This window comes from Polyodon spathula, chromosome 1, assembly GCF_017654505.1.
Source record: "Polyodon spathula isolate WHYD16114869_AA chromosome 1, ASM1765450v1, whole genome shotgun sequence".
Lineage (NCBI taxonomy): Eukaryota > Metazoa > Chordata > Actinopteri > Acipenseriformes > Polyodontidae > Polyodon > Polyodon spathula.
This window is the reverse complement of record NC_054534.1, coordinates 67,776,959-67,789,946: the sequence shown is the minus strand read 5'-3', so window position 1 is coordinate 67,789,946 and position 12,988 is coordinate 67,776,959. Positions and strand designations below refer to the sequence as shown.

At 37.1% G+C, this 12,988-nt stretch overlaps 2 protein-coding genes across 3 annotated transcripts in view; one reads left to right on the top strand and one right to left on the bottom strand.

Annotated features, from left to right (window-relative positions):
* The window catches only part of wu:fy63c09 (uncharacterized protein LOC797544 homolog), a 36,595-nt gene extending 33,550 nt beyond the window's left edge, over nt 1-3,045 (top strand). For both annotated transcript variants that reach the window (XM_041260308.1, XM_041260316.1), the window contains exons 19-21: nt 1,657-1,822; nt 2,265-2,368; nt 2,547-3,045. In XM_041260308.1, the coding sequence (XP_041116242.1) occupies nt 1,657-1,822; nt 2,265-2,368; nt 2,547-2,663 (387 nt within the window). In that variant the 3' untranslated portion in view covers nt 2,664-3,045. The remainder of the gene's footprint in view (nt 1-1,656; nt 1,823-2,264; nt 2,369-2,546) is intronic.
* A 1,769-nt stretch (nt 3,046-4,814) lies between these two features.
* LOC121321374 (40S ribosomal protein S3a) lies at nt 4,815-12,395 on the bottom strand. The gene is made up of 6 exons (XM_041260301.1): nt 12,289-12,395; nt 11,312-11,415; nt 10,565-10,752; nt 10,173-10,381; nt 5,244-5,353; nt 4,815-4,989 (listed from the first exon to the last, which is right to left on the bottom strand). Exons 1-6 carry the CDS (start codon nt 12,348-12,350, stop codon nt 4,859-4,861), a joined length of 804 nt encoding a protein of 267 aa, XP_041116235.1. The 5' UTR covers nt 12,351-12,395; the 3' UTR covers nt 4,815-4,858.
* Nucleotides 12,396-12,988: the final 593 nt, after the last annotated feature.

The window sequence follows — 12,988 nt, the reverse complement described above, 5'->3', positions numbered from 1 at the left end:
TGCCTTTCATCAACTTTTCCTAGTGTTCTTTTGAAAGTGCCTTGGTTCTCGTGGTTGAGTCTTTGCTTTGAAATGCACAACCCAGCAAAGGTAACCTACAGAAACTGCTGAATTTATCCTGAAATCATGTGAATTACTACAATTTAACATAAGTGGAGGCCACTTAACTTGGTATGTGATTTTGAAGGCGATTGGTTACACCTTAGCTAATTTAGGGTTGCTATTACAATGGTGGTAGACACTTATCCAACCAAGCTATTTCAGTTTTTATTTGTAATTCATTTTCTACAAATTTCTAGATTATGTGACTTGGAAGTAGGATGTGTAGATAAATGACATATATATATATATATATATAGAGAGAGAGAGAGAGAGAGAATTTTTTTTTTTTTAATGGATTTTAATTTAATTTTAATATGTATATATGTGTGGGTATAGATAAGATAGTAAAAGATCTGCGCTCTCTCGAATCAGTTTGCCCATTTTAAAACACTGACCAAACACAGTATTAAGTTTTAAGCGTGTTTGCGCACTTTTATTTGCAATAACAAAAAAAAATAAAACTTAAAACAAAACCTAACTCCATTTTGGATTCCCTAAACGAACACTGGACGGCTAAGCTGTTTCCCCAGTTACAAAACCGTACATTTTTTCTTCAAGCTGCACAGGAACACACAGCTTCACCCAGTCTGGCACACAGCCCTGACTGCAGGGTTTGCAACACTTCTAAGCAGGGCGTTGTTGCACTAATGGGAGCCAGGTGTGCTTCCTGCTGGCTCACTCCTATGGATGTAGTCCTTTATCCCCTCCTTGACTACATTTTCTTGTCTTCCTCCCCCTAGTCTGCCACTATAGATAGTCAGTCAGTCAATCAAGAAGGGGATAAAGGACTAAATCTCTTAGAATACCACAGGAGGCCCAGTTTATTTGAAAACCAGTGGAGGTACTTCCAGACTTTTAATGCCATGGTAACTACACTCCCTTAGTTCTATTTGCATCTATGAATGTGATCGTGATGTCATTTACTACATAGTTAACGATGTGCTTGTCAAGTTGGAATTTTTCATTTTCTTCATTTTTAATACACAGTTTGTGAGCAGCAAAAGGGTCATGTGCCAAGAGATCATGAAAAACTATATATATAAGAAGCATGTCCATATGCACTACATTGCCCGAGAATTACACTGGTCTGTGTCATTCATGACAGATTCATCCCTTTTTAACACCTATGTTTATCTATTCGAATCCAATTCATGTATATGACAAAATCCCAATGAGTTGTAAGGGATTACCAGTTGATATATAATGTAAATGCTAAATCTGTTAATAATCATTCATAAAAAATTAAGCCCAGAGATGCAATTTGATTATTAATGATTTTTGTTGGGCCGGAAGCCAATTATTGGAATGTGCTACATAAAGGCAGACAAACCAGATCTCCTGTCTGACTCATATTGTATTGTTGTAAACAGCTTCCTCTGCGGGTCTGTCAGTACTGTTTGTTTCTGTACATCAGTCTTTTTAAAGTGACTGGTGTGAGTGTATTAGAAAACGGTACATTCAGCCATGTTTGATCTATGTGATCTCAGAGTTTTAGAACAGGCTTGGTTCATATTTTCATGGTCTGATCCATGGGTTTCTGTGTTTCGCTTCCAGTGGTGTGAAGCGTTTTACGACTTTGCGGGCCAGACGAATGAAGACCTGTCTTTCCTCAAGGGGGATCGGATACTGATTACTGAGAAAGTTGACTCGGACTGGTACAGAGGGAGGCTAAACGGCAAAGAGGGGATCTTCCCAGCTATCTTTGTCGAAGGGCCCGCAGGTGAGAAACTCCAAAGAAGTACTATTTAGAGATGGTTGTACTTTCAGAATGTAATTAATAGGATTTTGCATTCATGTAAACTCTGTTGTGAAAGACTAAATTTATTAGGTGATCAATTTATGTTGATTGTAATGTTTCCTAAACCTTTTGTCCAGTGACTTACTGATCACTGTATTCATTGTTCATGCTGTTGGGTTAAGAGGTGAGGTTGTGTCACTATGTATGGATAGCTGAGTTATTCCAGTCCATTCTTTCTGAATTACTGGTTTGGTGTTTTTCAGGTAGTCAGTGCTAAAGATGTACAAAGACAACCGGTTATAAGAAACTACTCATCCAGAACCATCTATTTGTTTGTTTTTGCATCTTGGTAGTTTATTTTTTTTTAATAACCGTACATCATTGACCTTAACTAATCAAATGTATGTTTTTTGTTTCTCATCAGAGACAGTTGTTGGAGTGAATCCTCAGCTTGGAGGGAGTAAAAAGGGGAAAGCTAAAGCATTGTTTGACTTTGTTTCCGAGAGTGAAGAGGAGCTGTCCTTCAGGGTATGAATATCCTTGAGCTACTACTCTGCTGGTCTAAAGGCTTGATTTAAAAAGAGGGAGTTCAGTGTATTTAGCACACCCTTGTGGTCATGACAATCTTGTATTCCAAAGCCTTCTAATTTTACAGTACATTGTAATTGTTGTGGACAAAAGTATTTTGTTTTATTGTTTGTTTCAGACAGGAGATGTAATTACAGTGCTGGAGTCAATAGATGCTGAATGGTTCTGCGGAGAGTTGCATGGTACATGTGGCCTGTTCCCCAAGAACTATGTCCAAGTGCTGCAAGAACCGTGAAGATATACTCAAACATTTGGTCAGTCTGGAACTTGAACTATTTTAATACAGAAAGTTTCATTTTAGTTGACCTACCTTTTAAGACGAGTAATGGATGGAGCAATATTTACTTTGCAACTGTGTGCCTTACAGGAGAATCCAGCCTTTCTTTTACAATGTGCCTTATTTCAATTGACTAAATAAAAGTTTTGTCAGTGTGGGTCTTGTTGGCAGCCATTTTTGTAATTTACATCGAATCTGAAAATGCTTTTTTGTGCAATGTGCGTAAATATTAATATTTGTTTTCTCTTCTGACTATTTGCTTTTCTGAATACAAGGCTTTTAATAGCAAAATAGTGTAATGTAAAATGCAGTAACATTTAAATAAAACAGCTAACCAAGAGCAAAAGGCTAACTTGTACTGATGACATAACTGTTTCTGTGCCAAGGTTAAAAAGGTTTATGTACCATTTGTGCCAGAATAAGTGTTAATTTACCAAAACAGATTAAATTAGCATATTCAATCTTCTCAAAGATCAACAAAAATCCTTATTTGATCAGGACAGTAATTTGTTATTAATTAAGGGGGTCTTGGCAAGAGCCAACAATAAAGTGTGCAATGTTACATTAAAGAAAAAAAAATCTAAATTGTGTTCTTTATTACCATGTCCATACTGAGATGGATACTTAATTCTAACTGGAAACCTTGTTAAAACATTTATTGAAGGTTTTACTAAATTCTTAGAACTTGACAGTTATGAGTGAAGGTTAAAAGTTAGTGCCTTTTTCTGAGACTGATGCAAACACCTTTCATTGCTAGATAAGTTGGACAAATCCCAGTAAAAAATATTGATCATAACTTTTTTTTTTGTCAATCTAACGGATGTGAAATGTTACTGCAGTAAGCAGTGGATCATTTTAATAACACTATGTAACACAATTTTTGTTCCTGGGTCGTAAGTGTTATTTCCTAATTGCTTATGCCTCAAAAGTATAGAAAATGGCTATTATTCCCCACAAACTTTGCTTTTGTGACCAGGACAGTGATATTTTGAAATATCACTATTTCCAATGAGAAAACGGGCAAATGTGTGTCTCTTCGTTCACATAAAGTCAGAAAAAAACAACATATGAATCCAAATTAACATGTATTTATACTGAAGTAATACAAAAATGACTACAAAAGATTTAGGAGAGTAGTTTTTCGAGATTTAAAATTACTGTAAATTTACAGTATAATCGTAAATCTCAAAAAACTACTCACTTCTAAATCTTTTGTAGTCATATTACTTTAGTATGAATCCAAATTAACATGTATTTATATGTTGTTTTTTTTCTGACTATGTGAACGAAGACACAAAAGCTCCCATTTTCTCATTGGAAATAGTGATATTTCAAAATATCACTGTCCTGGTCACAAAAGCAAAGTTTATAGCCATTTTCTATACTTTTGAGGCATAAGCAATTAGGAAATAACACTTACTACCCAGGAACAAAAATAAATAAATAATTGTTACATGGTGTAATGAAAGTGTGATGCTCACTTGTAACATTTGTAGACTTATCACCAGCTACAATGTTAATTACTTGAATTTGTGGATTTAACAATCCATTAGAAAAGTTGTCTCATTCATATTTAAATCTAGGAAAGAATATATATTATCAACCAGTTAGTTCCAACACATGCAATACTGGGGTTATGGAAGTCATGTCAAGTCAACATGTGAAGAAGACAAACCAAAAACCTCAGTCAAGTGTCTGAAGCTTTTATAGCACTAATGACATACACAGGTTGAACAGAGCAGTGAAAAGTGATTCATACAGCTCATGTTCTCATTATCCCACTCTCAATTTCCAGGAGAAGAGTGGTTGTTTAAGCATTGGTGCAGTACCACAATATTACCATCCCTACTGTACCAAATTATGCTAGTTAACACCTGGAGTTTGCCCCAAAACAAAAATAATATTTTAACATTAAGTAGTGGATCAATGATAGTACTTAACCATTATTATGGTAATGCAATACCACCTGCTTGGCACATATGAAACATTTGTATTGCATAACTATACAGATGTCAAGGTTGCACTCAAATACTGCATCAAACCTTACAACTACGCCCTTCCAAATAGTACTCCTATTTTGTTTAACAAATAGACCAAGACAGGTTACACTCAGGATTTTACATTTTTTTTTATTGAATGTGGGTCTGTAATAATTAGACTGCTTCCTGGACTGGAGGCTCATATCCATCAGCCCTTTCAACTTTAGCACCAGTCTCATCGCCACTAGGCTTGGCACTGGTGCTGCTGGCACCACCTTCTCCGTGAAGCTCCATCAGTTTGCCCACTGGAAGAGAAGACAAAAACAAACCAAGCATTCGTGTTATTTAATATTCCACTGAAGTTTTTCCCCAGTCAGGGACAGTAATGCCTTGTATGCAATTTTATTTGCCTACGGGTTTCATCTGTACATATATTCAATTAAACCAAAAGTAATGTTGATCTAACGGAGAAAAGCAGAAAAAGAGAACAACTGACGTAGCAATATAAAGTCCCAGAGACACTACACGAGTCAAATATTTTATAAAGAATCTGACTTACATTCAAACTTGGGTTTCTTCAGCATCTTAACTTTCCTTACAAAAACATCATGCAGGGGGTAGATGGACTGACAAGCCTTCTCAATGTCCTTGCCAACGCTGTCGGGGATCCTGCAAGCCAAAAACCAAAACTGCTTTAGTACAAAGGGATACCAAATGGCAGTCTATAATGCAGGACCATTTATCTCCAAACATTTGAATTTTTTTATGATTTGGAAAATATTCTGCTAACCCGAAGACTAGAATGGATCAGGAATGGCACTAATAGTAGACACAGGAACACACATACTTGTCATCTCCCTGTCCGTATTCCGACAACCTTGTATAGTATCCATTTGTTAATTACCAAAGTGTGTATGTAACAGGGCTCTAGACAAACGTTACAAAAAAATAAAATAAATAAAATTAATCTGGTCTTAAACTGCAACAGACCCAGCTTCCCTGACAAATGAAGGCAGAGCAATCCATAATTTTGAAGCTCTACAAGAAAAAGCCCTACTTCCTCCAGTGTTGCTTTTATTGACCCTAGGAATCCCAGCAGCCCTGCATCTTGTGATCTCAGAGTGTGATTTACAAGTACAGGGTCAGTAACTCCTGCAAATCACTGAGTGCTAATCCATTCAGGGCCTTGTAACTTAACAGCAAAATCTTAATCAATTCCATACTGCACAGGGACCCAGTATTTTAAAGTGGCCAAAACAGGGGTAATATGTTCACTTCTCCTGGTTTTAGTCAGAATTCTATCGGCGGTATTCTGAACAAGCAGGATACCACATGTTTTGGGACACCAGAAAACAATAATCAACTCTAGATGAAACAAAGACATGCATTAGTCTCTCAGCATCAGATACTGAAATAATTACTCAGAGTTTGGCTATATTTCTCAATTCTTCAGTAACTGCCATAATTATGAGAATCAAAGATGAACCCCAAACTTTTAACTTGTATTTTGACGAGCAACTGCAAGGGTCGAGCTCATGTAATCCCATATTTCCTTTTGGTTGGTTCCGTGAGCCCACAAGCATAACCTCTTTGTTTTATCTGAACATCCAATGCTTGATGTCTGTAAGGCAAGTAGCTAATAACACTCAGGCAAGGAGAATTTCCTGGCTTTTGGGACAAATATAGCTGGGTATCACAGAATAGCAATGCAAGTTTATTCAGTTTCTGCAGACAATGTCACCTAACGATAGCATATATAATAAAAACAACAAGGGACCTAGAATGGAGCCCTGTGGAACACCACAGACGACTTCTGATGCTGCCGATTTTACCTCCCCAATACAGACGAACTGAAACCTATCAGAAAGATAAAATTTGAAACAGGACAGGACAAGGCCAGACAGTCCCACTGTGCTTTCAAGATGATTCAGTAGGATGGAATGGTCTACAGTATCAAAGGCAGCACTTAGACCTAGAAGAATTAAAACTGAAGGAAAGCCAGAGTCAGAGTTTATCAGCAGAACACTCCCAACTCTGTGCTATGTGTAGCACACAAACATTTCAAATATACCATTAAGAATGTTTGTAACTGAATTGCAACTCTCTCTAGAACCTTATCTAAGAATGGTAGGTTGGAGATTGGCCTAAAGTTAGAGGAATTTAGGGTCCAAATTGTATCTTAAGCATAGGCTTTACCACAGCGACCTTAAGTGCTGAGGAAACTATAACGGAGGAGAGTTAACCATTTATCATTTTTTAAATTTGGGTATTATCACCAAGAACATCTTAATAGTTTTGTAGGAATAGGATTAAGAGAGCCTACAGTTGCTCTCATATGTTGATCTAGCTTTGTCAGTTCCTGTATAGTAATCAAAGAAAAAGCTCCCATAGTAGCCTTAATATGTGTAGTTGGAAAAATTGTGCTGGAGTTCTCTAATAGAAGGTGTCTGTGGAATCTCATTTCTGATGTCTGGTATTTAATTTTTAAAATACATGTAAGTTGTCATTGCAGCTGTGAGGAGCAAACATCAAGTGTAGGACTATTAAGGGAAGGATTAACTTATCTAGGGTAGCAAAAATAAATCTATAATTATTTGTTTGTTTCAATTACATTAAAATAATATGATCTAGTCAACACCACAGCCTTTCTATATTTAACCAGGTGGCCCCTCTATGCAAAGTAATGAACAGGCAGTTTAGATTCACGCCATCGGCATTCTAGTTTATGACCCACATATTTAATGTTACAAGTTGTATCATTAAACCACATGAGGTTTTTTTAAAAAAAAAAGAGACCCCTCCGAGTTTTGATTGGTGCTACAGTATCTAAGATACCAGTAAAGGTGGTGTCTTAGGTATTAACCAGGTCTTCTACTGATAAGGACTCGGAAAGTGGTAATGAGCTCAATACATCAGAAAGCTTAACAGCAGTTGATGAATGAATTGCCCGGGATTTAAATGTACGGTCCAGTCTCAGTAGATACTGGCAGATTCACCTCAGAGAGATGATCAGAAAGATTAAGATCTAGGGTTATAACTAACAGCTAAACCACAAGAAATGATCAGATCTAAAAAAGTACGGCCATAATTGTGTAGAACCTCTGACATGCGGGATATAAATTTAAGGAATCCAGCAGCCTCAAAAATGGGTTGCTATCATATTCAACTGCTTAAAACAGAAACGTGCAAAGACACAACAAAATAGTAACTATGTCTGATAACCTGTTTGTTGCCAGGTTCTGCTCAATGGATAATCTAGGCAACAAATGACAAATTAACTCAGCATGTTTATTTTAAATATTTTGCAAGCGAGAAAAAGAGCATGCAGCAGCTTCCACACACTGTGTAAGTGAAGTCCTGATCTAACAGCAAGCAACAGACAGCTCTTTTGGTTATACCTTAACATATATTTCAGTAAAAACAAGTTTAAAATTACAGTGAGTTTGTTCTTCTAATTACAATAATACCCCACAGCAAGCACATGCATACTTTTAGATATTTTAATTAGCACAATCCAAGAGCTAAATTTAGTGAACTGCATTTTTTTTTTTTTTTAAAACTACAACCAAGTGAGCTTTTAAAAAAAAAAAAAAAAAAAAAAAACATCAGAGGTACACTCCCAAGTATTTTTATGCATTCTGCTTTCACCTTTTTTAAAAATGGTCCGTCTCAAACTGATTTTTTAACAGGTGACCCTGCTTTAGTACAAAACTCACAATACATTGTTTTTCGTTATTTTAATGTCTTAAATTCCCATGCCTGCTTCCTTGGCTGAAGAGCTCATCATCTAAAACTAAGTTATCTGCTGCGCAATTAAATAATCCTTAAACTCCTGACGAGAAACACTGATTTAGTCATTTAGCAGAAGCTTTTATCCAAAGCAACTTAGGCCTCATACATACACTGCAGTTAGTGTGACAGCCATATTAAACTGCACTCGTTGTGGTTGTGTGTTGTACAGACACCTTTCATTACAGAAGTATGAAGAAAACTGAACTCAGGTCATCATTACACAACATTCGATAGGTTTGTCTGGCGGCTGTGTTTTTGTCGTACCTATGCTCTTTTCTGCAAAGCCAACGGAGATGCCGTTTTGCTTTTTCTGCACTGCTAACAGTGGTGACTATCTGCAGTACCATGACGGTAAGTCGAGACCTTTGAGTGATCTTCCAACCAGAACGCTGGTGGTAAATCCATTCATTCATTCTAGTCTTCTTTTTATGAAAATCTGGAACTTAGTCCATACCTGTAATTGACATCTAAGAGGTAAATACAATGAAGATATGACGCCTGTCACAAGCAAGCTTTATTTAATTTAATTCTTGAAGCGATTGTAAAAAGTTTGCATGAGATTTCATGATAATTATAATGTTATTTATTAGGCAAATTGCGAGTTCTAATTAACTAATCAGATTAAAAATGAATTCCAAATGTTTGGATGCTGGGTATGTATGTTGTCTATGCTACTACCATTTACCACAATAAGGATTTTTATGTATGTAAACTTTACCTATATGCAATTAGAATCTCTCAATATTCGTCACTTGTCGGCTTCAAAATTACTGTTTGAGAGACAATTGAGTGCTTAATGAGAAAGACAGTAAGACTGAGTCTCTCTTGATTCATGTTCAGAAGTAATAATGCATAAATTCTGACATGGGTCCATTTTAAAAAAAAAAAAAAGACTTAAACTATATGTTAACATAATGAATTGATTTATTTATTGTGATTAAATGTGATTAACAATGAGATGCATAAATAAAGAAAGTGTTCCAATCAACCATAATATTCACCACCTGACTAAGAATCTTGTATTCAAAATGTGGACATGGATGCAGCAGTTTATATCTTCTTAAATGTTTAAGAAATTAAATTAATTTTGGACTTCTGAATAGCGTAGATCATTAGGAAATCAAAGTGTGCGACCAAGATTTGTCTCCACAGTCCCGAACCATAAGGAAATAAGGTTTGACCATTCCTGGCTGGTTGGCGTGAATCGACAGAGACAATTGCTTGTTGTTTTCATTCATTCATACATACATACAGACCAACATCAAAGCACATTCGTAAATTGACACTTAACAGGGAGAGGCAGTAATTTTATGTTGCATGCTTCAATGGCGCCTAACCACAGAAGTTTAGTCGCAGTCTGGAGCCCTGTGTAAGTATATGAATTATCTTGTTATAAAAATCGGTAGGCCAAATTCTGGTTTGGGGAATTTGGCATTTCTATAAACAAAATAGTCTTAAATACCCTATATAGAAAATTGTTCTTATCAAACGTGCCACAAGCAACCCTCTATTATTAATACAGACAGGATCTTTTTTTTCACATTGTAAATGAACTCTGAGGGAGGAACAGGTGCAAAACTAGCATTGGATTTACAAACTGCAGTATTTCAAAGTGGCACACACAATTGGGGGCTAGAAAAACTTGGCATTAGGGCTGCAGTATACCAAAGTAGAAAGTAACGAATGTCAATCTTACAGTTTGTTGACGACTTCCTTGAGGTCATTGGTCTGCACCTCTCGGGTCATGATCTCCATCATCTTCTTGCGGATCTGGCGGACCTGCTGTTGCTGGGCATAGGAGGTTTTACGGATTTGGTTGGCGCGCTTCTTGGTGAATCCCACGCAGAATAGGCGGAGCAGATATCCATCAGTTGTCTTGACATCAACATGAGCTTCAATCATGGTCTGCAGGCAGAGAAAAAAAGTTAATGGTCCATTAAAAATATTCAGGTTGGTAACTGCATCCCATTTCCAGGAAACAGGACTTGGATGGGAAACTACTGTTACATTTTAGAAGCAGTAAATTACCAAGAATATTTCTAATCACACACTTTCTAGTAAGCTTCGAAATTGACAGATTTCCTTTACCTGCCATTTCTTGACCATTGAGCACATCTTGTCACGAGTAAGGTCCATTCCATGGAAGTTGGTCAGACAGTTCTTGCCCTGGACATCTTCCGTCATCAGCTTGAATTTACGGAAGGCAACTTCGTCGTTCTGCAGATCAGCAAGACTCACCTCAAACACACGTCCCTTCAGGCCATCTGAGGCAATTTCTGTATGAAAATGAAACTAATTAAACAGGCCAGTCCTTAATAGTCTGTGGACTAACCATGCCACACAGGAACATCAGAATGATCTCAGAAACAGCAATAATTGTTTACTTATTTGGGACCAAAACAGTATCATGCATTCCTACAGAAAATTGCATGTGCAATTATGTACACCAATTACTGCAAATCACAGTACCACACACCTCCAATGGTAGGTGTTCAAAAGGTGTCAATTTTACCGATGAAAAACCTTACATTAAACATGCATTATTGCCTAAAACCACTACAAATTAAGTTTTTGCTTTGCAAGCATCCAAGCTACAACATGTAGTACTGGTATCTAGAGCTGCAAAAAAAATGTGCCTTTTTTTACCCATGCGCAGGTTCAATGGAACGCTTAACCATGTACATAACTAATAAAACAAAAGGTATGCCTCCTGAAAAATGAAGCTTGCCTCCAAAGATTTATATTACACCTGCTGAGTACACACGTGCTCCATGCTGACAGTGAAATCATTGCAAGCAAACGTTTCTGGATGACAATGAAACAGATGACACTTACTGGTTCCCTGTGTCCTTGTCACAAGAGTCTTGCCGAGGTTTCTGATGTTGAACATGGCTGGCGCCTTGACATCATACCAGTCTTTCTTGGAAAAGGGATCAACACTGAAGAGGAAAATAAATTAGAAATGCACGTTTTAAAAAAAATGGCTGAAAGCACCCACCACTGCAGGTTTAGATGCAGCTGTACCATTGTCGGAGACCACAAACTGTTTTCACTGTTCATTCTCGTAGTCATAACACACTTTCTGCACACTCAAGTTACAGCAGTCACGTTACTATTATCACCTGAATTTCAAATTTCACACAAACTACCAAGAATCAGCGCAGAGAACTTTCCTTGTTTATTTAAAAGTAAATCCATAAACTACCACTTAATCCACATATGCTGTACCCAAAACATTGGGTTATAAAAACAAAAACGACACGTCTTGATGCAAACTTGCAAACCGTTTTCCACTGAAAACTTAAAACTCTTAACCAGGATATTGTTGATGGAGGTTTTAACAGGCCTAAACAACTTGAAAAACAATGTATAGAGCTGAAGCAAGCTTCCTTGTACATTTACAAATCAACCGAAATGTCTAACCCAATTCGCTTTTTGCACCACGGCAACATCCTGTACAACTTGTTAAATCAACAATTTTAAACCATTTTGCTCTTCGACAAGCGGTTACAGGCCTTGGTATGGAAATACTTGCCGTTAAGATCAGCACTGTGTGATTTCAGGAAAAAAAGATTATGGGCATTAACTGAAAAATGGGTATATACAAAGGAATGAAGAAATTTATTTCACGTTTCTACATTACTACACGACAACGAATTGATCCACGACTCAGAGCCTGCGTTACCCGACAGGAACACGCAACTTCATCCAACTAATATCTCCTTCATCCTTCAATGAAAAACGCCGGCAGTCGGGTATATAGACTGTGAAGTGCATATATTTAAGTTTTTTGAGTGTATCATGTGACTTACATCTTCTTTTTGGCACCCTTCTTGCCTCCTTTGGTCAGCCTCTTATTCTTGCCGACTGCCATGTTGTACTCTGAGAGTGAAAGAGGAGGAAACGCGGAACAACGCGAGAGTTTAGAGCAGGAGCCGCGGGTCAGTCCGACTCTCGCGGGAACTACGACTCTCAGGGAACGCTAGGGACACCTGCTGGCAGCAAAGCGAAAGACCTTCAAGGTGTACAAAAGATATCGCAAGCAGACGTGGAAGGAGGAGTAGAACCCCATTGAATGTTTTTTTCTTTCTTAAAAACAACCTGTGTTGGTGTATGTTTGTATAAAATGTTTATATTTTAATAAATGTGTTTACCTTTAAAAAGTAAATCAATGTTCCTCTCCCCTATAAACATACATGCTTCAGTGCTGGTGCAATAAATTTCTCTAATGCACAGTATATAGTATCCTAATACAGTATGCCAGCAAATCTGCGTAGTAACGTTCTGTTTTTCTGGGTTTTTCAAGCTTACCCTGAAGATGAGTTAAAGGTTTTTAAAATATAATGTATTTGTGCTTTTGTTTTAATTGTTGTTGTCAATAATGTATCGGGGTACAGAGAAAATCAGGGTGGCAAAATGGTAGTGCTAGGCGAGAGGGAGGATAACTGATATACTTTGTACCTCTGTGCCTGCAGATGTTTGTATGCTGTGAAGCACAAGACGTATCACCAA